Source organism: Vicugna pacos, chromosome 12 (genome assembly GCF_048564905.1).
Source record: "Vicugna pacos chromosome 12, VicPac4, whole genome shotgun sequence".
Classification (NCBI taxonomy): Eukaryota; Metazoa; Chordata; class Mammalia; order Artiodactyla; family Camelidae; genus Vicugna; species Vicugna pacos.
In genome coordinates, this window is record NC_132998.1 from 12,807,541 (window position 1) to 12,833,039 (window position 25,499).

The window sequence follows — 25,499 nt, forward strand, 5'->3', positions numbered from 1 at the left end:
CCGGGGCCCGCCCACCAGGGGGCGGGGCACGCCTGCTCCAGGCGCTCAGCTGCCGACGCCGGGCTGCACCGAGTGGCGTGAGTGCGGGTCCTGGCCGCTCAGCGCGCGTCGGCGACTCTTCTGTCTTCCTGCTCTTTCCGCCGGCGGCCTCCAGACCTCGGCCTGCCGCTTCCCGGCCTTCGCGGCTCCGCTGGCGCGTCCGCCCCACACGGGCACTCGAAGCGGCAGGATCCCGCGTGCTCGCTCCCAGGACCAAGAGCTGAACCCAAGTATACACTCGGAATATAGGGGTATCTTTGCACTTCACAAAGGATTTTTTTATGCGATGCGTAGTTATTTTTAGCATTTTAATTAATTCACTTACTTGACAACTATTTATTGAGCACCTGTAATATGCTGGGAATTGTTCAAGGCACTAGGCAACTAGCAGTTGAAAAAAAATAAGCAGACAGAGCCCCCGAAACCCCTGCCCTCATGCGGCGTACACGTGCTTCTCACGTGACCCAAAGTTACTTCTTGTGAGACTTGGCTCCCACCAGGCGGTGAAATGGTGAGGCGAAGGGCCTAATTTATTGTAAGAATAAACATGCGGTAAATATTATGTTGTTCGGGTAGAGGAATTATAACCTAAAGCTATTTAATGACTATGCTGAATGTCTACAGAGCTTCAGGCAGAAAAGTTGAACACCTCTCCGTAGGCTGGGTAAAGGTGCTTCCTCTTTCTTTTATTCAACACTTAGCTGAGCCTGTGCTCTGTGGTTGGTATTGTCCTGAAGATACAAAGAACTCTGAGGCGGGTCGCCGAATGCAAGGAGCTTAGAGTTTAGCAGGAAAGAGATAGGAAAACAACTAACCCAAAGTAGAAGTCCTAAATTAAAAGTGACAAACGGGTGGAAAGGAGGAGAGAGTCATTATCGGGGTCGCTGTAGGAATTTCATTGTGGTTTTCATTATAATACCTGCGTGGCCCTAGTCCTGTAGTTTCAAACATTATTAAGACCTCTAGCAGAAGTGGTTCAGAGATTCCATAAACTTTTATCAATCACATTTTATTTTTACAATTTTTTTAGAGGGGAAGGTAATTAGGATTTTTAATTAATAATTATAATGGAGATTCTGGGGATTGAACCATGTGCATGCTAAGCATGTGCTCTACCCTACCCCCCCCCCCCGCTTTTCTTTTTTTAATGAGGTTTCTTTTAGGATACAGACAGCTGTTTTAAAATGTCAAATTATTATTTAAGATTTGTTAAGAAAAACAGCAGAACCCTGTCTCCATCTTCTCTCCCCCTGGGAGGCGGCCATATTCAGCTCTTTTAAACTGTTAATATTCGTATCTCTGGTCCGCCTCCGGCTGTGTCCCTCCGAGGAGCCCAAGAGTATATCCCCAACCAAAGCCCACTTCCCCCCTTATAGGCCATATTCTGAATACCTAGGACCCTGGAGTTCCTTGCCCAGCTTGCTTGCTGGGCCTGCACCAGGTTCTTCCTTGGATCGCTCCTCCCCAGGGAGACTTGCTGATAGTGTGGACAGCCAAGGAGCAGCAATTTGCTGCGAGAGGAGTGTGCGCAAATGGGAGTGCCCACAGGACCCTGTGTGAGCTCTCTAATGCAGGACAAAATCCAAGAGCAGAAAGGAAGGGGGTCAGGCAAGAGCCGGGGGTTGCTATATCCTAGTGTAGAACTCTGAGGATTCCAAAAATTCTAATCTAGAACCTGGCCTACCAGGTCCTTATGAAGGTATATTTATAAAGTTAGAAGTTTAAACAGGTTTTTTAGTGGAACAGTTTGTGAGCTTAATTCATAACATTAAGGTGTGTAGTGTGTGAGTCTCCATTTATAGTCTTGCCCCAGCTCCTACAAATAACAGGAGCAGATTTGAAGATTTATCTCTTTTTCCCTTTCTGTCTCCCCACTGCTTATACCTCACTCCCGTCTCCTATCTGCCAAGTTTAATTTGATAATTTTTAGTTCAATTTTCAGTTCTTAGAACACTGTGACTACATATCCTATTGAGAGTTGAGCCATGTGGAAAACTTTGATTACTCTTCCTTTCCTGCACTTTTCATGTTTCCTGGAAGTAATAATTATCTTGTGGTTTATTTATTTAGTTAGTTAGTTAGTTAGTTAGTTAGTTAGTTAGTTTTCTATCTATTAATCACAAAATCTGCCTCAAAATCTTCCCCCAGTTGCCTAAATCTCTTGGAATATTCAGGTACAGCAAATCTTCTGTCAACTTCACGTACTTGAAGACATCTGTGCTGAAGCCTTCTGACCGGCTCCGGTCTCAGTTCATCCTCCCCTCTTGCTGCACATCTGGCAACCTGGCATCTCGTCTCTCACCCCCCGGGCATTTTCTTTGCCTCTCTTCTTTGTGGGATCTTTTATTTGCCATATTCTGTTTCTTTCTCTTTCTTGACTTATTCCCTCTTTTTGGAGGAGAGCATCTTCCAGAAGCTTCCTCAGAAAGGAGGAGGTAAATTGTGTTGAAACTTTGCATGTTTGACATTACCATTATTCTGTCCTGACACTTGATCTGTTCTTTGGCTGGGTCTTGAATTTCTACGACAGCATTGTGACATTACCTTCTAGCTTTCACCATTGCTCTTGAGATATCTGAAGCCTTTTAACTCCTTATCCTTTGTAAGTGACTTTTCCCCCCTCCCTGAACCTCTCCTTGCGTCCAGTATTCTGAAATGGCAGTGATGTGTCTTGAAGGGGCTATGTGTAGGTCTGTGCACTCAGTGCCCCTCACTCCTAGGAAGTAATCTTGAATCATCCCATTGGTGATTTCTTCCCTTCCATCTTCTTTTTTGGAACTCCTATAATTCAGACGATGGATCTGCTGGACTCATTTCTTGTTTTTCTCTCTTACTTTTCACCTTTTCACTTTGTCTTCAGGGAGATTTCCTCAACTTATCTTCCCATTCTTCTACTGAGTTTTTCAACATTTTAAGGAATTTTATTAGTCTCACTTTATTTTTGTTCTCCAAATATTCCTTTTCGTAGCATCTTATTTTGTTCCAGAGTTGCAATAGCTTATCTCTGACATTATTAATGGCTACTTTATGTTTTCTTCTTTCTGCATAATCACTGTTCTCTCTAAATTTCCTTCCCTGTGGTTTTGGTCTCTTTCATGTTAGAGTCTTTGCCTGAAGTTCTTATCATCCTTGGTTATCACCTCACATTTAAGGATGGGTTACCAAAATGCCAGTTAGAAGCCTTTGTGCTCTGTGGGCTCAGGTACACAGGCAAGGCTTGTCGGCCAAGAGCTTCACTGCAGGGAAGCTCTGATCTCACCTCTTTAGTTCTTCCTTCTCTGGATGGTCAGCATTCTGGCACAACCAGTTCCGTTTGCCATATGGTAACCCCACTACTGCCTTAAGATTTATCCTTTTCTAGTCTGTCAGCAACCACTCACCCATATGCTTAACAGCTTCCTAAAGTATTTTGCTCATCTCTCCTATTTCCCTTTTTGCATTTATGCCTTTTAAAAAATCCCTTTGCTATAGTTTTAGTGTATTTTTAGTAGAGCAAAATTAGATACATGTGTTCAGTCTACCATTTTTACCCAGAAACTAAATATATTTTAACTATTTTTAAAACAGTGGTTTAAAAATATATACACTTGTATGTCCTACGTATCAAATTTTTTGGGTTCCTCAAAACAGGCTTGTTGGCATTGAACGATTCTATAACACGGAGATATCATGAAGTTGAACTTATAAATGTATTCTAATAAAATGTCGCTTTTACCTGTTTTAGATAGTGAGGTTCTACAAAAGGCTTGCTTGGAAAAGAGGTTTTGTTGCTTTTTTTAAAAAAGGTTTAGCTGGAGTGTATAGCTCAAGTGGTAGAGTACATGCTTAGCATACACAACGTCCTGGGTTCAATCCCCAGTACCTCCTCTAAAAAGAAATAAGTAAACCTAATTACCTCCCCCCACCAAAAAAAAGAGAAAGGGATACATGTGTCTCTCCTGGGCGATCATCTGTGGTGAAGGTGCTGCTACTGGCCTGAACTGCATGGGAGAGGGGCTTGGAGGAAGGAGTGTCCCAGCCCCAGGGGTGACATGAATGAAAATAGAGAAGACTTGCCACCTGTGAGGAAAAAGAGTTATTTCCTTATACCCCTGACTAACTTCCAGCCCCTTAACACTGTCTGCCCACAGTCCCTCCACAGTCCTGGGCATAGTAAAACATTGCATTTAAAAAAATCAGCTTTATTGAGGTACAGTTTACATATAGTAAAATTCACCAATTTTAAGTGTACAGTAGAGTGAATTTTCAGAAATGTCTACAGTCATGTAAACACCACCATAATCATGACATGAAGCATTTCCTTCTCTCAGAAACTTACAACCTCTATCTTTTAATTGCTTCTTTAGGTCATTTATATGTTTTGGTTTTTTTTTTAAAGGCAGGAGAGGGTATAGCTCTGTGGTAGAGCGCATGCTTAGCATGCCCAAGGTCCTGGGTTCAATCCCTAGTACCTTCATTAAAAAAAAACCTAATTACCTCCTCTCTCTTTTTCTTCTGGCTCCTGGCATCTACTGATCTGTTTTCGGTCATTATAGTTTTTGCCTTTCTGGAATTTCATATAAGTGGAAACATACAGTTCGTGGTCATTTGTTTCTGGCTTCTTTCACTTAGTATAATACTTTGGGGATTATCCAGAAGTATTGCATGTATCAGTAGTTCATTCCTTTTTAAGGTGAAGTAGTCTGTTTCATTGCATGGACGTACTATAATTCGTTTATCTATTCACCGGTTCGTGGATGTTTAGGTTGTTTTTTGGTTTGTGCTATAACAAATAGAGCTGCTTATGAATATTTGTGTATAGGTCTTTGTGTGGACGTATGTTTTCATTTCTCTTGGATAAATGAAATCCCACTTAGTGGGATTACTGGATTGTATGGTCATGTATATTTAACTTTAAAAAAACTGCCAAACAGTTTTCCGAAGTGGCTGTGCCACTTTACATTCTCACCAGTAATATACAAGGGTTTCACTTTCCCACCATCCTCCTCAGCACTAGGTATTGTCACACTTTTTATCTTCTGACTCATCTTTGTCAGACTTGGCAACCCGATGTGGTTTTAACTTGCATTTCCCTAAGGACTAATGATGTTGAGAATCTTTTCATGTGCTTATTTACCATTTGAATATCTTCTTTAATGATGCATCTATTCACATCGTCTACTTGTTTAAAAAACCGGATTGTTTTTCTTCTTGTAATTGAGTTATAGTGTTTATAGAGTCTGGATGAGAGTCGTTTATCAAATACATGTCTTGCAAATAACTTTTTTCCTGCCTGGGGGCTTCCATTTCATTTTATTTTGTGTCTGTGTTTGTCTTGTAAAATGTTGTCTGTTTTTTGTACCAAGGTAATGCTAACCACGTAAAATGATTTGAGAAGTGTTCCATACGGTTCAATTTTCTGGAAGGTTTGTATAGAATTGTAGTATGTTTTCCTTAAATGTTTGGCAGAAATTACCAATAAAGCTGTCTGGGGCTGGAGTTTTCTTTGCGGGAAAGGTTTTTAATTACAAATTCAATTTATTTAATAGATACAGGGCTTTTCATGTTTTCTGTTTTTGGTGAGCTTTGATTGATTGTATCTTTCAAGGAATTTGTCCATTTTGTCTAATTTACCAACTTTATTGGCTTAAAGTTTTTTTCATAATACTCTCTTATTATTCCCACTATAGAGTCTGTAGTGATATCCCCTTTCTTATTCCTGATGTTGAAAAGTTGTGTCTTCTTTTTTTTTTCCCCCTGGTAAAAACTGGCTAGAGCTTTATCAGTTTATTAATCTTTTCAAAGAACCAGGTTTTGGTTTCATTGATTTTCTCCATTTTTGTTTGTTTGTTTTCTGTTTTATTTATTTTACTCTTACCTGTATGATTTCCTTGTGCTTATTTTGAGTTTCTCTGTTCTTCCTTTTCTAGTTTCTGTCTCAGCACTGCTGTAGCAGAATCCCACAAGATTTGATATGTCATGTTTTCATTTTCACTCAGCTCAAAATATGTCACAATTTTCCTTGTCATTTCTTCTTTGATTCATGGGTTATATAGAAGTGTTTTGTTTAATTTATAAATATTTGGGAATTTTCCCAAATAGCCCTCAATTATTGACTTATAATTTAATTCTGTTGTGGTCAGAGAACATATTTTGTAAGATTCCAATCCTCTTACATTTATTGATATTTGTTTTATGGCCCAGATTGTTATTCCATATGCATTTGGAAATAACGTGTCCTGCTTTTGTTGGTGAGATGTTCTATAAATGTTGATGGAGTCAAGCTGGTTGATGGTGTTTTTCAAAACGTCTTTATCTTTACTTATTTTTTTCTCTTCTACCCATTCCTGAAGGAGAAGTGTTGAAATCTCTAGCTGTAATTATGGATTTATCCATTTCTCCTTTTACTTCTGTAAGTTTTTTATTTCATGTATTTTAAAGTTATGTTATTAGATTTGTACATATGTAGGATTATGTCACCTTTTTAACTGACACGTTTATCATTATGGAATGTCCCTCCCTTTTTATTTTTGCTAATCTCTCTTGTTCTAAAATCAGAAATTAATATAGCCACTCTAGCTTTCTTTTGATTAGTATTAGCATGGTTTGTCTCTTTCTCCGCTTTTACTTTTAACCTATATGTGTCTTTGTTTAAAGTGTGTTTCTTGTAGACAGAACATATTTGAATCTTGGGTTTTTGAATCTTATCATCTCTATCTTTTAATTGGCTTGTTTAGGTCATTTATATATAATCTAATTATCAGTATGATTAGGCTTAAAAGAAAAAAAAGGGAGTGGGGAGAGAAAAGGGGTAAAAGAGGAAAGAACCCCAGATTGGGAATCAGAAAAGCTGGTTAAAGTCCTGCCTGTGTACTTCCCAGCTCTGTAACTTTACATAAATCTCATAACTCCTCTGAGCCTTAGCTGGCTCTCACATGTTTATAAGGATGAGTAAGTTATTTGTAAACTCAACATGCTTTGAAGTCATAAGGGGTTAAAGGACCATCCAGTGTCAGATGTATAGATAGACAGATATCCATAAACAAGGTGTGAGAGAACTAGGTCTCACTCTTTTCTGTATTTCCAGCACCTAGCCCCAGGTCTGGCGCATAGAATGTTACCAGTAAGTGTTCGTTGAGTGATGAGGCAATGAAAGAATTAACTTTGAATAAGTGAATGAATGATAGTCTATAAAAGACAAATGGGTGTCAGGTGAAAAGTTATTAAGTGGCTATAGCACTGCTAAGAACTGAACGTACAATGTTTAATTCCTTATTTGTTAAATGTTCAGTAGCATGGAAGAATAATTTACATGTATATGTATTTTTACTTACATATTCAGTCAATAAATTTTTATTGAATATCTACTGTGTCTAGTCCTAGGCATACAGCAAAGTCCATTTTAATCATTTGTTTTTTAAATGCCTTCAGCAATGGTAATTACCTTCAGTGAAAATGTTGACTAAGTCCTTACCCCTGGTGCAAACTGAAATATATTCCCACTAGTTATTGATTGGCTATAATATTTTAAAAAGTCTCCTTGGTGAGGATGGTATAGCTCAGTGGTAGAGCATGTGCTTGGCGTGCACGAGGTCCTGGGTTCAATCCCGAGTGCCTCTGTTAAGTTAAAAAAAAAAAATCTTCTTTGAGAAAAGAACTCTTTGTAATTGCTTTTTCCTTTTAGACTCTGATGTTTGGTTTGGGAGCATAACATTTAATGATTTTTAGAAAGTAACAGTTCAAGTTAATATAGATTGGGTGATGGATAAAAAGCTAGATAATCAAGCAGATAGATGACAGAGAGTCATTCTTCCAATCCAAGTGATGATGTCATTGGAGAAAAGAAGGTCAGTTGGAACCTGATGTCTGGCAGTTACAGGAGCTGTAGCTAGGAAGAGGGTCCTCAGGAGCTGCCCTGGAGCTTAACCCCCCAAGCAGCCAAATCATGTGTCCAGGCCTGTGTACCAGAGACACAGGACATCTTTGTGACAGACAGAGTGATCCAAAATGGAGAAAGATACACCTCCACAGTTGGTGACCCCTGCATCAGTGAAAGCCATCATCTCGAGGATTGAGGCTGCCCAGCTAACCCGGGCTCAGGAGGTAACCCCTGAGATGACAGTGTCACCCTTCTTTTGGGGTCTAATGTGGAGGCTGGGGACTGATTCCAGATTTGGGCAAGATTCCAGCTCTGGGCAGGGTCCTGGGATCCTCAGCAAGTTGGGTTTATAGACAGATTAGTGCAGGGGCAAGCAGAAATCAAACTGTGCTCCCCACCCCAGGCAGGGATGGGCCCAGGAAGGAGACAGCCCACAGGGAAGCCCTAGGATGACCCTGAACCACTTAGTGTTGGGTCCTGCCAGAGCAGGAGAATCGGTCTAGAGTTTGTGATTGGAGGTCTGTTCTTGGAAAGCTGTCAGAGTTCTTCAGGCTGACCCCTAGGAGCTCACAGAGAAATGGGCAAAGACTTGAATCACCCTGCATGTGAGCCTCTAGTGCATTTCTTTATGGGAACCTCTGATTCTGAGGTTTCTTAGGGCCTCATTTTTCTAATCTGATGCCTCTGGAGCCTGGTGAGGAGAGATGTCCTAAAGTCCCCAGCAAATTCTGAAATTCTGAAGAACTATGGATTTTTAGTTTTTTCTCCCTTCCTGATCTGGTCTTAATAATCAAAATGACAGTAATAAGAGCTAACACTTACTTTATGTGCCAGGTACTGTCCTAAGTGATTTACAAATATTAATTTGTTTAATCCTTATGAAAACCCTGTGACATAGGTACTGTAATGACCCCCACTTTACAAATAAGAAACCTGAAGCCCCGAGAGGTTAACTGACTTGTCTAAGATCACACTTTAGAACATGGTATCTGGTGCCTGAGTTCACCCCTCTAAACACTACAATCTGCTGCCTCCCATTTAGGATATTTCTTCCCAGCTCTCAGACATCTTGGACAATGTCAACTGTGTCATCAGCCGCTTCCAGGAAGAGTTAGGATATGATTTTAAAAAAAAGGCAAACTCTCACCAGACAGAGCAAAAGGGCAAGAACAGATTCATCTTGCTGGAGAAAATTACCTCCTTCTCCAAAGATGCTGAGACTAAAGAGAAGCACTTGTATGAAATTCTCCACTGGCTGGGTGACTGGGGTGAGTTTGCAGATTGGGTGCAGTCCTGAGGGTAGGTGTCTCCTCTGCAAGACCCTGGTCCCAGCTCATTCAGCCTCCCCCTTTCCCCACCCTAGGTCAGCATTCGTTGGGAGGGGAATGCAGGGTGGTCGGTGCAGAGGAAGCAAAAGACATATCGCAGTGCCTCTCCAGGGAAACTCTCTTGTCATAGCACATCACCTCTCCTCCCCAGAGGGGCAAATTGTCCAAAACATAATAGACTGTGACATTAGGTGCTTATGGGATGAGGCCTAGGTCATGAGTTCACTGTTACATCTCATTTTTTAGCAAGATAGAAACTAAATGCAGACTCACATTCGCTATTTTATTTTATTTTATTTTTCCAGCTTTATTGAGATATAATTGACAAACAATATTGTGTAAATTTAAAGTATACAGTGTGATGATTTGATATCCATATATTGCAAAAAGGTTATCATAGTAAGTTTAGTTAACACATCTTACCACCTCACTTAGTTACCATTTTTTTGTGTGTGGTGAGAACACTAAAGATCTACTCTCTTAGCAAATTTCAAATACAGGCATACCTTGGAGATATTGCAGGTTTGGTTCCAGACAACCACAATTAAGTGAGTATCACAATAAAGTGAGTCATACGAATTGTTTTGTTTTCCAGTGCATTTGGAAAAGTTATGTTTACACTATACTGTAGTCTATTAAGTGTACAATAGCATTATGTTTAAGAAAACAATGTACATGCCTTAATTTTATATATTGCTAAAAAATGCTAACCGTCATCTCACAATGCAGGGTTTTCACAAACCCTCAAATTATGAAAAATGCAGTATCTACAAAGAGCGATAAAACAAAGCACAATAAAAAGGTATGCCTGTATACCATTCCGTATTGTTAACTATAGTCACCATACTATACATTAGATCCCCAGAACTTATTCATCTTATAATTGAAAGTTTGTACCCTTTGACCAGCACCTCCTCATTTCCCCCACCTCCCAGCCTCTGATAACCACCAATTTACTCTGTTTCTATGAATTCAACTTCTTTTAGATTCCACATATAAGTGAGATAGTACAGTAGTTGTCTTTCTCTGTCTGACTTATTTCACTTAGTGTAGTACCCTCAAGGTCCATCCATGTTGTTGCAAATGGCAGGATTTCCTTCTCTGTTATTACTGAATAATATAGATCTTCCTTGGCTTATGATGAGGTTATGTCCTGGTGAACACATCGTAAGTTGAAAATACTAAGTTGAAAAGTGTATTTAATAATACAACTAGTTTACCAACATCACAGCTTAGCCTAGCCTACCTTAAATGTGTTCAGAACACTTACATTAGCCTACAGTTGGGCAAAATCATCTAATACAACACTTATTTTAGAATAAAGTGTTGAATATCTCCTGTAATTTACTGAAGACTGTACTGAAAGTGAAAAACAGAATGGCTGTGTGTGTACAGATGATAGTCAGTGTATTGGCTTACCCCTGTGATTGTGTGGCTGACTGGGAGCTGCACTTGCTGCCACTGCCCAGCCTCATGAGAGAATATCATGCCCCATATTCAAATTCAGAATTCAAAATATGATTTCTAAGGAGTGATGTCACTTTTACACCATTGTAAAGTCAAAAAATCCTAAGTTGAACCATCCTAAGTTGGAAACTATCTATATTTCATTATATGTACCACATTTTCTTTATCCATTCATCCATTAACTGACACTTAGGTTGTTTCCATGTCTTGACTCTTGTGAATAATGCTTTAGTGATCATGTACATGCAGATATCTCTTGGAGATAGTGATTTAGTTGCCTGTGGTTATACACCCAACAGTGGGATTGCAGGATTATATGGTAATTCTATTTTTAATTTTTTGAAGAACCTCCATTGTTTTCCAAGATGGTTATACCAATTTACATTCCCACCAACAATATATAAGGGTCCCCCTTTCTCCATGTCCTCACCAACACTTGTTATCTCTTGTCCTTTTCATAATAGCCATCCTAACAGGTATGAGGTAATATTTCATTGTGGCTTTGATTTGCATTTCCCTGATGATTAGTGATGTTGAACACCTTATCAACATCCTTGTTGGCCATTTCTGTGTCTTCTTTAGAAAAATGTTGATTCAGATCCTTCACCCATTTTAAAATTGAATTATTATTATTTTCTTTGCTGTTGAGTTATATGAGTTCTTTTTGTATTTCGGATATTAACCCCTTGTTAGATAAATGATTTGCAAATATTTTCTCCAATTCTGTAGGTTGGACCTTTTCATTTTGTTGATCATTTCTTTTACTGTGGAGAAACTTTTTAGTTTGATGTAGTTCCACTTATTTATTTTTGCTTTTATTGCCTTTGCTTTTGGTGTCCTATCCAAAAAAAATCATTGCCAAGACCAATATCAAGAAGCTTTTGCCTGGTGTTTTCTTCTAAAAGCTTTATGGTTTTGGGGCTTGTATTTCAGTCTTTAATCATTTGAAGTTACTTTTTGAGAGTGGTAAAAGGTAGGGGGTCCAATTGCAGTTTTTTTTGCATGTGAATATACAGGTTTACCAACACCACTTACTGAAAATACTGTCCTTTCCCTACTGAGTGTTCCTGGCTCCCTTATCAAATATTACCTGGCTGCATATGCATGGGTTTATTTCTGGGCTCTTGATTCTGTTCCATTTGTCTATATGTCTGTTTTTATGCCAGTACCATACTGTTTTGTTTACTATACCTTTGTAATATAATTTGGAACCAGCTTGTGTGACGCCTCCAGCTTTGTTTTTCTTTCTCAAGAATGCTTTGGCTATTTAGGGTCTTCTATGGTTCTACATGAATTTTAGGATTGTTTTCCCTAGTTCTGTGAAAAATGCCATTGGGATTTTTATAGGGATCACATTGAATCTATAGATGGGTTTGAGTAGTATGGACATTTTTATATTAATTTTTCCCATCCATGAACATGGAGTATCTTTCCATTTATTTGTGTCTTCTTCAGTTTCTTTCATTAATGTCTTATAGTTTTCACTGTAGAGTTCCTTCACCTCCCTGGCTAAATTTCTTTCTAAGTATTTTGTTGTTTTTGATGCTATTGTAAATGGGATTGCTTTCTTTACTTCTTTTTCAGATAGTTAATAGTTAGTGTGTAGAAATGCAACTGACTTTTGTATGTTGATTTTGTATCCTGCAACTTTACTGAATTTACTTATTAGTTCTAATAGTTTTTTGGTGGAGCACACTAGCTATTTTATAGAGGAAGCCAAAGGTGGGTACTAGGTCAAACACCACTGATGCCAGCTGTAAGCAACTGGTATAGCCATTTGGGTGTGGACCAACTGCATGCAGGCCTGGAGCCAGGTGCTGCCCAGATTAAGATCAGAGTTATCCCATCAGGAGGCCTCAGTCTGCTGTGAGGTGTGGTGACTGATGCAGTGTTGGAGGAAGATGGTATAGGGATGTGCCCTCCTCGCCTCACACTGCCCTGCCCCGGAGGACCTCTCAGTTTAGCGGTCCTTCAGCTGCCCCCAAGAATTAAGCAGGGCTGTTAACTCTGAGTAATTCATGTAATTGTCCAGATATTGGACTAGGCAATGAGGGTAGAGCAATAACAAGGCAGATACATCCCTGGCCTTGTAGTACAACAATACTGTCTAATGTCTGTTGTACATTTTCTATATGGCAGGTCTCATGTTAATCGTTTCCCTTGCATTATCTCATTTAATCCTTACCCAGCCCTTTTATTGGCAAGGATACTAAGGATTAGGGGAATAAGTGACTTGCCCAAATCACACAGCTAATAAGAGGTGAAACCAATCCAACCTCAAAGCCTGCTGGTGTAGCCCCTGTGCTGTAGGGCTGTTTGGGTCTCCCTAGAGGACTGCTTGTTCTCAGCCTGCTCCTCCCACTGTCTCTCCAGGTGACAGTCTGACCTATGAGATCAGGAACAGGAAGAGTGAGGAGGAAGAAGAAGCCCTGGATGAATGGATCGAGGTGATGGAGAAGGTGTTACCTCTCTCCCTCATTGCCACCAAAGGAGGCATCGAGTCTCTCATTTCCCTTTGCTCCACTCTCATTGAAGGACAGAAGAAAGGGGCACAAAGTAGGTTCCAGGAGCATCTCGGAGAGAAGCTTAGTGGGGTGGATGCCATCTCAGGGAAGAAGTCACACAGCAGGGTCTATGGGAGTCTTTCCGATTCTCCTCCATAAAAAATGCTGAGATGGATGGGCAGTGGTAAGAGGTTGGGGTGATGAACCCAAGCTGAGCACTGAGCAGTTATGGGCTGTCCCTCAGGCTGAAGGAAGGTATGATGTGGAAATAGGTTCCTGTTGGTGCTCCCTGGAGCTGCTGCCTCGCGGCTCAACCTTGAAATATTGCTCCTATCAGCACTAAAGGGACCTGAGATTATCTAACTCCCACATTCTGTGGATGAGAACACTGAAGCTCAGAGAAGAGGAGGGACCACAAGGAGAGCCTGTGGCAAAACCAGACCCCACACATAGGTTTTCTGGTCTCCTAATCTTACTCAAGGACATGGGCTTCAGAGCCAAACAAACTCAAATTTGAATCTCAATTCCTGACAGTGGGGCTTTGGACAAGTTACTTCATCTTTCTGAACCTCACTTTCCTCATATGCAAAGTGAGGAGAACACCGCCCACTTACAGGGTTTCAGTCAGTGCGAGGCATCTGGCACTTTGCTTAGAACGTGCTCGGGGTTTAATGGACAATAGCTGACATTAGCGTTTTACCGCTGATTGTTGTGGCCTGGTTCCTTCCAGTCAAGCAAGGTCAATAGTTAGCGGGGGCATGGGGTAGGTGGAGGAGCAGGGAAAAGTGGAGGAGAAGGAGACAGTCTCTCTTACAGTCCTCACAATAATCCTATTGTATTTGTATCCTCGACTTATTTCCTTGCTAAATTATAAACTCCTAGAGGGCAAAGGCTGTGTCTTTTTTTTTTTTTAAGGGATTAATTATGGAGCTCTTTCAAGGCACACCTTGTTCTGTACTTGGTACTAAACATGCATAATCTACTTAAGTCCTATGAAGTAGATGGTATGATTATCCCCATTTTTCAGGACTGGAGACACAGAAGTTAGGAAACTTGCCTAAAGCAAGTGGGAAGTACGGGATTCAAGTTATCTGATTCCAGAATCCAAGCTCTGAACCATTAGGCTGTATGGCCTTTCTGACACTATTAGCTAGATGCTAGCTTGACTTCAATGTCATTTAATTTCCATATTTCCTTTAGTCCCTCATCTAACGTTAGACAGTGTTTTTTCTGCCAGTGATGTTCATTGAATAGGTAAATGAATGGATGCTCCAAGATAACCACTCCAGCAGCTCTGCACATGGTAGATCCAACTATGACCATCAACCATCCCCAAAGAGCTGAAGTCTATGAATAGGTTTGACCACAAAGTGCACAATCTGTGTTTTTGTATGTTTTCCTGCTTTCTTCAAAGTATTAAACGAGTTCATGACCCTCAAAATAGAAAAAGACACTAGGCTTTTTTTTTTTTACTGTGAACAGTTAACAGAACCATGTGATAAATTCTCTACAAATATAGTCCAGTAGTAACAGAAAAAGGATTAAAATTTCCCAGGTGATCTGGAGTCCAGGTGCCAGGTGGGCTTCCAGAGTTTGTATAGTTGACAATAGGTAGCCAAACACAGATACTGAGGCTGGAAAGTAGCACAATTAGAAAAATAACTCTACTTCAAGGAGATATGGAGGATCAGGAATGTGCTGAATTGAGTTGAACTGGATCAAATAGGTCCAGACCCCTCTGGGCCCTGCAGATGCTGCAGAGCTGACAGACCCTGGTGCGTAAGCTCTGGGCGAGCTCTGAGCCCAGCAGACATCTCTCCTGACAGTATCTCTCCTGGCCTCATACGATGGCCCAGCTCCAATTATTGCCAAAGTCTAAGAGGGTTGGATGGGAATTTGGTCTAGCAGGGTCTGGAGAATCAGTATAATCCTTGGATCCATAGGAGCTTATTGCCTTTGTTCTCTCCACCTCTCCTAGTGGCCAAACACACCTTCTGGCAGGGCTGGCAGGAACAAAGCCAGCAAAAAGCAATATCCTGTCCTCAGCCCCTGAGCCCAGAGCAGATGCTCCAGGACAGGCACATCACCTGCACCATGGTCTCCGAGGTGAAGTCCATGCTGCAGGAGCTCCTGGACTCTACCATGTTCAACCAGGGGGAGGTTAGGGCCATTAGGTACATGTCAGCTGTGGTGGAGAACCTCAACAAGGCCTTGATCCTCCAGTACAAGGAGAACAGGAGCCTGGAGACCAAATACAGGTACCTAAAAATAGAGATGACCAAAGAACTCAGCAGCCAGAGGCTGTACTTCCAGAATTCCCTCCAGGTCCTTGAGAGTAAAAGAGATGCTCTACTAAAGCAGGTAGAAGTTCTAGGGGGAAAATACCATGACCTTCTCCTGATAAAGCATGCCTTAGAGTTCCAGCTGAAGAAGGCTCAGTCTAACAGAGGTCAAGCAGAAGTCTCGGCCAAGGTCGTTGTTGACTCCCCAGCCCCCACTGAGAAAGACACCCTCCCAAAGAAAGAAGCAGTCATAGAGGAAAGCCAACAGGAGCCCAAAAAATGGGAGCAACTTTCACCACTTTCCCCAAGTCCCATGGCCGTGGCCTGGGAGAGTGGCACCAAGCCTTCCATGTATCAGCCACTTTCTACCATGACTGTGCATTCAAGGATCGCAGATGTGTACAGCAGCAGGGACACTGAATGTCTTCAGCCTGTGTTACCATCCTCTGTGGATCACAAGTTTCCTAAGAAATTGGAAAGACCAGAGGCAGAAAGTCCTGGCCACAAAGTCAAAGACCAGAAGGATTTCTTCCAGGAAGCAGTCCAGGAGAAGGAAGGACTCCAAATTAAGTCCCATTTGCAGAAGCAGCTGTCCCCAGAGGGCTCTTGGAAGGTGGCTGTGGAGAGCAAGGCAGAGCACCAGGAAGAGGAACTCAGCTGGGAGCGCCGGAGGCAGCAGTGGCTGGAGGAGGAGGAGATGTGGCTGCAGCGGCAGAAGATGTGGGCCCTGCTGGAGCAGGAGCACCAGGAGAAGCTGCGGCAGTGGGAGGTGGAGGAGGTGGCAAGGGAGCAGCAGCAGAAATTGGACCAGGAGCAAGGGGGCCCATGGAGGGAGCCAGGACAGCCAAGGGAGGAAGCGGAGAGAATGATCTTCATGCCCACCAGTCGATGGAGGGCCTTGGAGGAGGTATCGCTGGCACCTCCCCCAAGCCGGGCCCAATCTGCCCAACAAGACAGGAGGCCACACTTGTCCAGGTCCACTAAGACCCAGCAGCCTGTGCCCAAAAACCAGAAGACCATGAGTTCAACTGAGTTTACCCAGAAACCATGGACCTACCAGGTTCCCACGAAGCCCAAGAAATCAGCCTCCTTTCCTGTCGCAGGGACATCCCTCCGGAAGGTGACCCAGCTCCCTTTGCATATATCCCCGGTAACTTCTAAGAGGAAGGTCTACCACGTGGACGTGGAGGCCCAGAGGAGGAACCTGCAGCTCCTGAGTGAGGAGGGTCAGCTGGGGCTGCCCGACTACCTGCGCAGCAAGGCACTGGAGCTCACCACCACCACCATGGAGCTGAATGCGCTCCGGCTGCAGTGCCTGTGCCATAAGTACATCCTCTACAGACGCTTCCAGGGCCTCCGGTAGGTCCTCCCCAGCACCTACCCACACCCACTGCGATGTGTGGGCAGAGCCAAAACTCAACAAGAAAAGAAGAGCACAGGGCAGGGGGATCAGGGAGAATCACTCCAGGACTGGACAGGGTCCCTCTGAGGGAGGAGCCTGGCAAAGGATGCCTGACCTCAAGGCCCTGGGTAGCATGCAGATGTGGGAGGTTAGGCCCTCACACGCTGCTTTTCCTCTACTGGCCTTTTCCTCTAAGCCCGCTTCCTTGTTTCTTCCTCTCTTCCTACTGTCCTGTCCAGAAGCCCCCTAACATGCTCCCCCCTATCTGCCTTGCTTTTTCTTCCTGTTTCCAGCCCAGCCCAAGGCTCCTCTCCTGACACCACTCCTGCTTCTCTGTTCCCTGTTTTTCCCAGCTCTCACCAACCACCGTTTCTCTTCTTGCTCTCAGGGATTACAAACACAGTGTCATCCCTGGTTAACGGAGTTAGGGGCAGGAAAAGGCCCCTTCTCCCACTGAATCACTTCCCTCTCCTCCCAGACAAGAAATGATCAACCGTATACAAGTTGTGCAAAAAACTGAGGCTGCCTGGAGGGCCCAGAACCTCTACATCTTCCTGGAAAACATCGACCACCTGCAGAACCTCCAGCTGCAGGCCTGGACGGACAAGCAGAAGGACCTGGGGGAGAGGTGCCGAGAGTGCTTGAGCAGCATGGTGACCATGTTCCCCAAGGTGGGCCTCCCATCCAGCACCATCAGGGCTCAGTTCAGCCAGCAGGGATGGGGCCAGGGAATGAGCCATGGGGATGTGGGGTGTGTCTGGGGGCAGGGGGAGCAGATGGGAAATAAGAGAGCAGATTAAAGTCTCTGAATCGGGAAGAAGTGAAGGCCAGGAGGAGGCCTGAGTGTAAGGAAGGGCAGTTTTCCAATCTCCATATATGGGGAGAGCATGGCAGGGAGGGATCCTCAAAAAGAGCCGGAGAAGAAAGGCTCTTCTGGAAGGGCAGGTAGCGGGAGACTGCAGTACTGACTCTGTGCTCAGGTTCTCCCTCCCTGTGGGTCTCCCTGCTCCTGTCCAGCCTGGTTGCTCTCCAGGCTTGGTCACAGCTGTCCTCTTCACCCTCCTGAAGGCTGGGGACTTGCTTCTCTCTGGGGACGACTCCTCTGTTTTCTAGATGCCAGGTCTCCCTTGTTTTAGTGGAGTACCTCCTCTAGTCACTTCCTGACAGAGGGTTCGTGGCAGGTAAAATCACTGAGACCCTGATTGTCTGGAAATACCTTTACCTAGTATTTACCCTCAGCTTTTTTTTTTTTTTTTTGAAGTATAGTCAGTTTACAATGTTGTGTAAATTTCTACAGCGCGTTGCTTCAGTCATACATGAATATACATATACTCGTTTTCATAGTCTTTCAACTTTTTAAAATCAGTTTTATTTTGAGGGGGAGGTGATTAGGTTGGTTGGTTGGTTGGTTTGTTTGTTTATTTATTTTTAATTTATTTTTATGGAGGTACTGGGGATTGAACCCAGGACCTCATGTACCTGTAACTCTTAGTTGGCAGTTTGCCTGGATATGGAAGTCTAGGTTAGAGTTCATTTTCCCTCACAATTTTGCAGGCAGTGCTCATTGCCTTCTAGGTTTTGGTGTTGCTGCTGAGAGTCCAGTCATTCTGAGTTCCAGTCCACTGAGTCTGATCTATTTTTATTCTCTAAGGGCTGGCTTCAGTTTCCTCCACTCTCCCCTGCTACCAGGGTCAGAGAAGCAGCGAGTGCCAAAAGAGTCCATAGGGGGCTAACCGACTGCTTGGAGGAATTGGAAAATCCCACAGCAATGACTCAGAACTCCTGAGATTTCCCCTAGGGTTGGGCCAGGAGGTAGCCCCTCGAGTCCTGAGTGGTAATGGCCTGAGTCTGGGGGAGGCAGTGTCCTGAGGGGTATAAGTGCCAGCATCAGGCAGGTGGAAGAGCCTTGGCAATGGAGGTATCTCCCAACTCAGTTTCCTATTGCCTTATACTAGACTAGTCCTGATCATCTCCTGTAGAGGTCTTGATTTGTTAAGTTGGTTCTGAGGTTGAGAAGGAAAGGGACCATATAATTCTTTAGGTGGCTGTGAGGGTTTCCTCAGCTCTTTGTCCAGAGCAGGGACTGGATGACAAGATACTGAGAACATTCTGGGCACAACCTGGCCCCATGTCATGAACTCTGTGAGTGCTCTCACAGTTCCAGCTACCCTGGCTTCCTTTAGTTTTTTCCTTGGTTTTTTGCCTGTTGTCCAGATTCTCCACAACAAAGGAGAAAATAGGAACTAACCCAGCAAATAATGATTCAAGGAATTTCTAGGAAATGCAACACCCTGGGGTTCCAGGGTTCTCTAATGGGAGGGATTCCCTGGACCCTACCCTTTCTGCTCAGCCCTGAGTCAAGCAATGCCTCCTCCCACCCTAGAGAGGGAATATCTTCCTGTCCCCCTGATGCCTCTCTGCCGGTTCCTCTTAGCTCCAGCTGGAGTGGAACATTAACCTGCACACCCCTGTGGTCACTTCCCCAAAGTCAAGAAAAAGCAAGCCGCCTCCATCCTTACTCCAGCACACTCACTCCAGCAGCTCCTCCTGCAAGCAGCCCCTGGAGCTCTTTATGTCTAGGGGCCAGCAACTTGTGCCCCTGCGGGTGGCCCGGTAGGTGCACAGAAGCCAGGGGGCAGCCGACTGGATGGGTGGGAAGGCAGGGAGGAAGGGTGGCCAGACTGGGAGGCTGGCAGCTCTGGGAAGGCACAGACAGGCAAAGCTCACCCCATGAATTGCAAAGAGCCTGTCTTCTCAGCTGCCAGGCCGAGCTCTGGCCATTGGCCCAAATGGAGGTATGTGTGCACGTGCTGTGTGGGCTTCAGGAGCCAACCTGACCAAGTAGGTTTCAAACTATGCAACTGAAAGACCCTGAGGACCCGCAGCTGAGAACTTACAACCATTTCTATGCTGAGCATTGATCCATCACCTGCCATTGGTCCATCCGTATAAACAAACCTGATGCTTCCCACCATGTGACCCCCCCAGGCTCAAAGAGAGACACTGTGAGCCTTTGGGCAGCCAAGAAGGGCCACCTTCACAGCCTCACTAGTGTAGCCAGTTCAGGGCTTCTGCCCCAGGGCACGTGGGCTACCCCCGCAGCCTTTTCCAGTAGTGCCTCAGCTAGAGGAGACCCAGCGAGGTGAGATGGGGAGTTAAGGGGAAGAGACGTGGCAAGGAGGGTGTGACACCTATTTGAGAAGGGAAGAAAACTGTGGAGAGCTTGTTGCTTCTCAGTCTCTCCCTTTCTGTTTGTCTAACTCTTCATCTCTTTTTTACACTTTCAACCCTCACACCCCAGCCAACAGGGGAACCATATGGAAGCCATCTGGAAGGTTGATGTAGCCTCCTCCAGTCACCCAGTAGAAAAGAAGACCCCTGCCAGCCTGTCCTGGGATCAGCTAGGGGGGTACCCAGATACTCCGCGGCTGTTGGCATTGGATGTGCATTCCTCTTACCACAAAAGCTTGATGTCCCTCCAGGCCTAGTAAGGTGCAAGGCCGGTTGGTTAATCTGGATTCAGGGAGACCTGCCCAGCAAGGGCAGGAGCCAGGGTACACACTATCTGTGTCCAGCTGCTCAACAGATCTCTTTCCACACATTAATAATGACCTCATTACTGTACCACATCAGACAGAGATGCTTACCTGCCTCACTGGCCATGAGCTTGGATCCCCATGCCAACACCATTCTAGTTCTCTCAAAGGACTGACTGCATGTGGCATCTCAGATCACAACAGAAGTCTTTCCTTCCCATTTGCTTTCTGGGCTGCACAGAAATTGCTCGAGAGGCATATCTGCCCTAGGTCTGGGGATTGTTGTCAAGGTGAGCTGGATGCAGGAGTGAAGAGTTGAGAGAGACCAAGAGTTTCGGATAAACCTAGGCCTGTCTTTGGCATCGGCATTGCCTTACTGCCTTCAAGAACTGCCCCTGGGAAGAGCAGCTGAGGGGACAGAGGCAGGACTCAGTGGGCCAACAAGGGGCTTTTCTGGTTGGGAAGGTTCAACTCTGCCTCTCTTGGCTTAAAGATGTCAGTATTGAAGACGCAAGTCTCTTCCAAGGAGTCTTTCTAGATTACTAATCCCAGCCACCCTTCATGGCCCTGGCCCTGCCACAATTAAAGATCTTTGGTAGAGAGAGGGCACTGATGCCTGCCAGTATAGACCTAACTGGAGCCGAGGCTGTGAGATGCTGGTGCCGGCCCCATCCTCTAGATGGACTTGGGGAAGACAGTGGGGCGTGGCAGCATCAGAGAAGGCTGGTTCTTGTCAATGCTTCTGCTCTGAAGTGGGCCTGAGAGCCCCAGCTGGACTTCAACATCATGGCTCACCTAGTACATAGATAGCTGGTTTTCAGTTCCTGGAGCGTTCCCAAGGGCTGTGTGTGTGTGGTGGTGGTGGTGGTGGTTGTGGTGGTAGTTAATTTGGATATTTAAAACACAATTGAGAATAACCAAAACAACAATGTAGCAGAACTCAACTGGGGCCCTGCCCTGCTGAGATTCGGCTAAACTTGCTCCCTGCTCTCTCACCCCCGTGTTGGTATCTCTCCTCTCCGAGCTCCTCTCCCTCTGCATCCCTGCCAGTGCCTGGGCTCTGCTAAGCATCTATTTGAATCCAAGGCCCCAACCCCTTGGTTCTTACCTCTCACATTAATACATGCACCTACATGTCTAGTGTGCACACTCCACTTGACTCCAACATTTCGTGATGCTAGTAACTTTCTGAAAATTTAGGGGAGGTGATGGGGAAAGGGATTCACAGTGAACAGCATCAAACGGCAGCCTCTTTCTTACATTCTGTCTTTGGTATAACATGCAAAATTCAAAAACTCCTTCCTGTCTCATGCAGAGCTATTCCACCCACACCCCGGCCTCCACTGGGATCTCAGCTTCAGACTTAAGCACTAAATCAAAATATTGTTCCCAGCAAAGACAGCTTCCTCATTCCAGGGGAATTTAGGTGAATACAATTTTCTTCCCCTTTCTCTAACTCTATACAGGTTTGTTCAGTTTATCACACTGCCAGGTGTAGAGGCCAAGCTCTGCTGCTTCTGTCTTCGTTATCCACATGCCAGGTTGGCACCAACTACCTGTGTGTCGGGCTGGTCCTCGGTGTTTCAGTGTGGGGGCTCCCCGCACAGCCTTGGGAGCTCATGGCTGTGGCGTGAGAATCTGCTGCTCCTTAATGAAAGTTCTCTGCTGCTGCTCCAGGGGTGGTGGGCGTGCTGCTTTCCTTGTGAATACTCCGTGTGTGTGCCACTCTGGAGACACACTGCTTCCACTCCGAAAAGTGCACCTTCTCTTTGGCCGCCTGCCCCGGCCCACCTCGAATCCACACGTCCACCTGTTCTGTGAGCCCAGGTCACTTACCTCTTTGTGATCCTCATGACCTCCCCAACTCCCCAGCTGTGCTGTCCAGTTCACAGCACTGTCTAGTTTCATAACTAGGACCAGCCTGACGCCGACTGCCCCATTCTTCTGGTCGGCCTGCCATTGACGGCCTGTCTCATCAAAGTCCCGCTGGGGTGTCCTCTCAGCATGTAGGGAAGGGCTAGTCATCTTTCCTCTGTAGTTTGGGACTGTGTCCCTCACAAATGAGCAGATCCCCTTCTCCAAGATCTTTTTCTGCTTTGTCTTATAAGTGTCTTCCCTGGGCTCTTTTGTCTGCCAGGTTAAGATAGCTGTGTGCCTCTATGCACCAAACACTATCTGCAGTTGGAGAAGACTCTCAACCTTGACTCTAGCTGCCCTGGCCCTCCCTTGCTCAGAGCCCATTTCTGCACAAAGTCCACAATGGTTCCCATGCACGCGCCAAGATGCAGTGAGCACAGACACACAGTCGTACACAGACTTCCAACATGGTGCAGACAGACGGGAGGGCTTATAACTTGGTTTCTGGGAAGGAAACAAGATGAGGGTGGAGAGGAAGAAACATGGATGGGTAGGAGGGAGCAGGGAAGAGTGAAGGGAGGGAAGAGGGAGTCTTCTGTGACGTGAAACCAGAGGAAAATTCACAGGAAAAGAAGCAGAGCTCTGGGATATGGCAGAAATGTATGTTAAGCAGTTCCACTTCTGGGTCAGTCTGGGCCCAGGCCTGGACTGGTCTCCCAGAGACAACCAGGGAAGCTCTCGGGTGGGCTGTGGGCACTCACATCTTGGGACCTTATCTTAGCGGCTCCCCAACCCGTAACTGTATTAACTCTTTCAGTGCTTCAGTGACCCAAAGAAAGGAACACCAGGAACTCCCAGACGAGTCAGCTGAGCTTATTCGTAAAAAGTCTAATGAATCCTTCCCTGAAACAAAGAGCCAGAAGGATCGAGACAATCCCAGTCCCCATGCCATGCCTTAGCCAGTGATTCGCAAACTCCAGAGTGACTAAAAATCACATGGAAACTTGTTCCAAATGTTGGTTCCCTGCTGGTGTTTTTAAACAAACATTCTGGGTACTGCTAAGTAGTCCTAGAACTTTGAGAAACACTATTTCCCTCCTTCAGTCCCCAAACTGTACCTTTTTAATAAAATAGAGGTGTGTTTATTTTTTTAATTTCCTGTTTCATTTCCACACTTTCCCAACTCATTTTTGGAACCAGGTCCATGACCACCTGGCCACTGACTTGGACACCAGTCACAGAAGATTCCCCAAGTGTGGTCTCTGCCTTCTGGGAGCTGACCAGCCACAAAGGCCATGATTAGTGCCTGGCGCACAGTGGGGATCAGTAACCCTTCAATTTATCAGAGACAAAGATGAGTAAGTAGCGGATATACTGATGATTAGCATGAAAGCTCAGAAGATACGAGCAAAAGGAGATACTGAGTACAGGTCAGAGCCAAGTGAGACTGGGTCGGGGGCAAAGGCAAGTGGGCCTCTGAGGATTGGGGACAAAGATGGAAGAAATGGGGACACGGAGTTTCTAAAACTAGATGGTGAGGGCTGAGGAGGCCATCCCTGGCAATTGTCTGGTCAGTGAAGATACTACTTTGGTTAGTTCACTCAGCTTACGAGCACCATCCCACCCTCACTCTCCCTTGGACTCACCATCTGCCTGTCTCCCAGGCGGCCTCTGCCCCCACCCTCCTCCTCCTGTCACCCAACCAGACCAGGCATAATAAAACATTAGCTAGGAAATTACCCTGGCCTCAGAAAACCCACAATCCAGTGATTCTGTTTCTTAGGAATGGCACCCATCCTTGCTTCCAGCTTAAGGTTGAGACTCTGGAAGTAAGAGGAGGATGTGGGATGCAAACAGATGGCCCTTGGGTGAAGCTGGAGAAGGATTTGATCTGAGCCACAGCTTAACATATTGCAAGGAAGACCGTTGAGGAGAGGAAGGTGAGAGGCATTCCTGATGCAGGTCACACGCACAGGACAGCTGTGGCAGGAGACAGCTGTTTCTAGCATTTCAGGCTCATTCTTTTTTTGGGAGACCTCACCCCAATTGTAGCCAACATAGTAAAATGCCTTCATGCTAAATGTATTGCTTTGTAAATAATTTGAAAGGATTTTTATAATGTTGCTTTGGAAATTAACTGGCTATGAGTAAGTTTTTTTTAATGTGTAGTTGGCTAAGTGTATTTCTCAGCAATCATGATGCATAGAGATGAAATCTTAACAAGTTTTATAAATGTAATGGGAATATTTTTGAATATTTGACAGTATAGTGAAACTGACAACATTATGTTTTATAAACATCTAATTTTTTGTTTTACATTTTTATGTTTTGATACCAATGACATTTTTAAAGGTTTCATACATTTTCGTAGGCTCTTGGCTCTGTGTTTAAGGTGCCCGGCAGCTAAACCTGCTCTGGTGATGGAGGACTTTGACTTTCTGGATGTTCTCTAGCAAGCTCTCTGGCAAGCAAGCAGAGTATCTGATAGATGCACCAAACTTCAAAGCCGAGAAGGTTGAAAGCCAAGGAAATATATAGATAAAGTATACGGTGTTTTTCGGGTGATGAGGTTCTTTGATAATATGCACAAGCCTGACTTTTTTTTTCCCTCAGAGCAAAATTGATGTATTTGGTTAAACAAGATACTGGCTCCACCCTCAAAAAAACTTGGGGAAGCCAAGGTGTGGGAAGGAATACTTCTTGGCATATTTCTTCAAGTCAGATTTGGGGCTGGCCATAGCTCGGCTTGTGTGGCCCATGGCTCCAGGAGCTTCTAAGATGAAGAACCAACACTTACGTGGAAGGGTCTACTTTAGCACCGACTGTGACCTTCAAGGAGGCATTGGTGAAGTGGAAGGAAAAAAAACCTTTTGTAAACAACCCAGCCAAAGAGCCAGGGAGGGGAAAGCTATGTGGGGTCTGGTGTGTCCCATGTGCTAGGGAGGCCAACTTGGAAAAAGTCAGAAAAAGAATGAGTATGACTCCACGATTAGAGGAGTCATCTTCTCAAAAAAACAGTATGAGCATGGCTAAGATGAAACTATCATCTGGGGACTTTGAAATGGCTATTTTTACCAAGTTACAGGAGAAGTAGTCTAGTAGAAAAGGTGGACGATATGCATGAACAGATGGGGAATTTGAGCAGAGAATAGGAAATTGTAGAAAGGAAATGGAAGAATGGAAATAGTAGAAAGGAAATGGAAGAATGGAAATAATAGAAATGAAA

General features: G+C 44.4%; 1 protein-coding gene across 8 annotated transcripts; it reads left to right on the forward strand.

Moving 5' to 3' along the window:
• Positions 1-62: 62 nt before the first annotated feature.
• On the forward strand, positions 63-24,410 carry FAM186B (family with sequence similarity 186 member B). 8 transcript variants are annotated; one of them, XM_031683022.2, is made up of 8 exons: positions 63-290; positions 8,940-9,165; positions 13,066-13,248; positions 15,175-16,837; positions 17,359-17,551; positions 19,315-19,493; positions 20,182-20,367; positions 23,091-23,418. In XM_031683022.2, exons 3-8 carry the CDS (start codon positions 13,143-13,145, stop codon positions 23,230-23,232), a joined length of 2,469 nt encoding a protein of 822 aa, XP_031538882.1. In that variant the 5' UTR covers positions 63-290; positions 8,940-9,165; positions 13,066-13,142; the 3' UTR covers positions 23,233-23,418. The 8 variants fall into 8 exon arrangements, 7 of the variants coding, with proteins under 7 accessions (XP_031538882.1, XP_006203201.2, XP_072828940.1 ...); XM_006203139.3 differs by lacking the exon at positions 63-290 and adding an exon at positions 7,891-8,121; XM_072972839.1 differs by lacking the exon at positions 63-290 and adding an exon at positions 7,891-8,121 and having other exon boundaries at positions 20,182-20,372; positions 23,091-23,227.
• Positions 24,411-25,499: the final 1,089 nt, after the last annotated feature.

Excerpts from the sequence above, each read along its gene's own strand:
- FAM186B (XM_006203139.3), top strand. The coding sequence starts at position 8,026 with ATGGAGAAAGATACACCTCCACAGTTGGTGACCCCTGCATCAGTGAAA. Across the intron at positions 9,166-13,065 it reads CCACTGGCTGGGTGACTGGG|GTGACAGTCTGACCTATGAG; the intron begins GTGAGTTTGCAG and ends CTGTCTCTCCAG. Across the intron at positions 20,368-23,090 it reads TTGATGTCCCTCCAGGCCTA|TGCTTCAGTGACCCAAAGAA; the intron begins GTAAGGTGCAAG and ends TAACTCTTTCAG.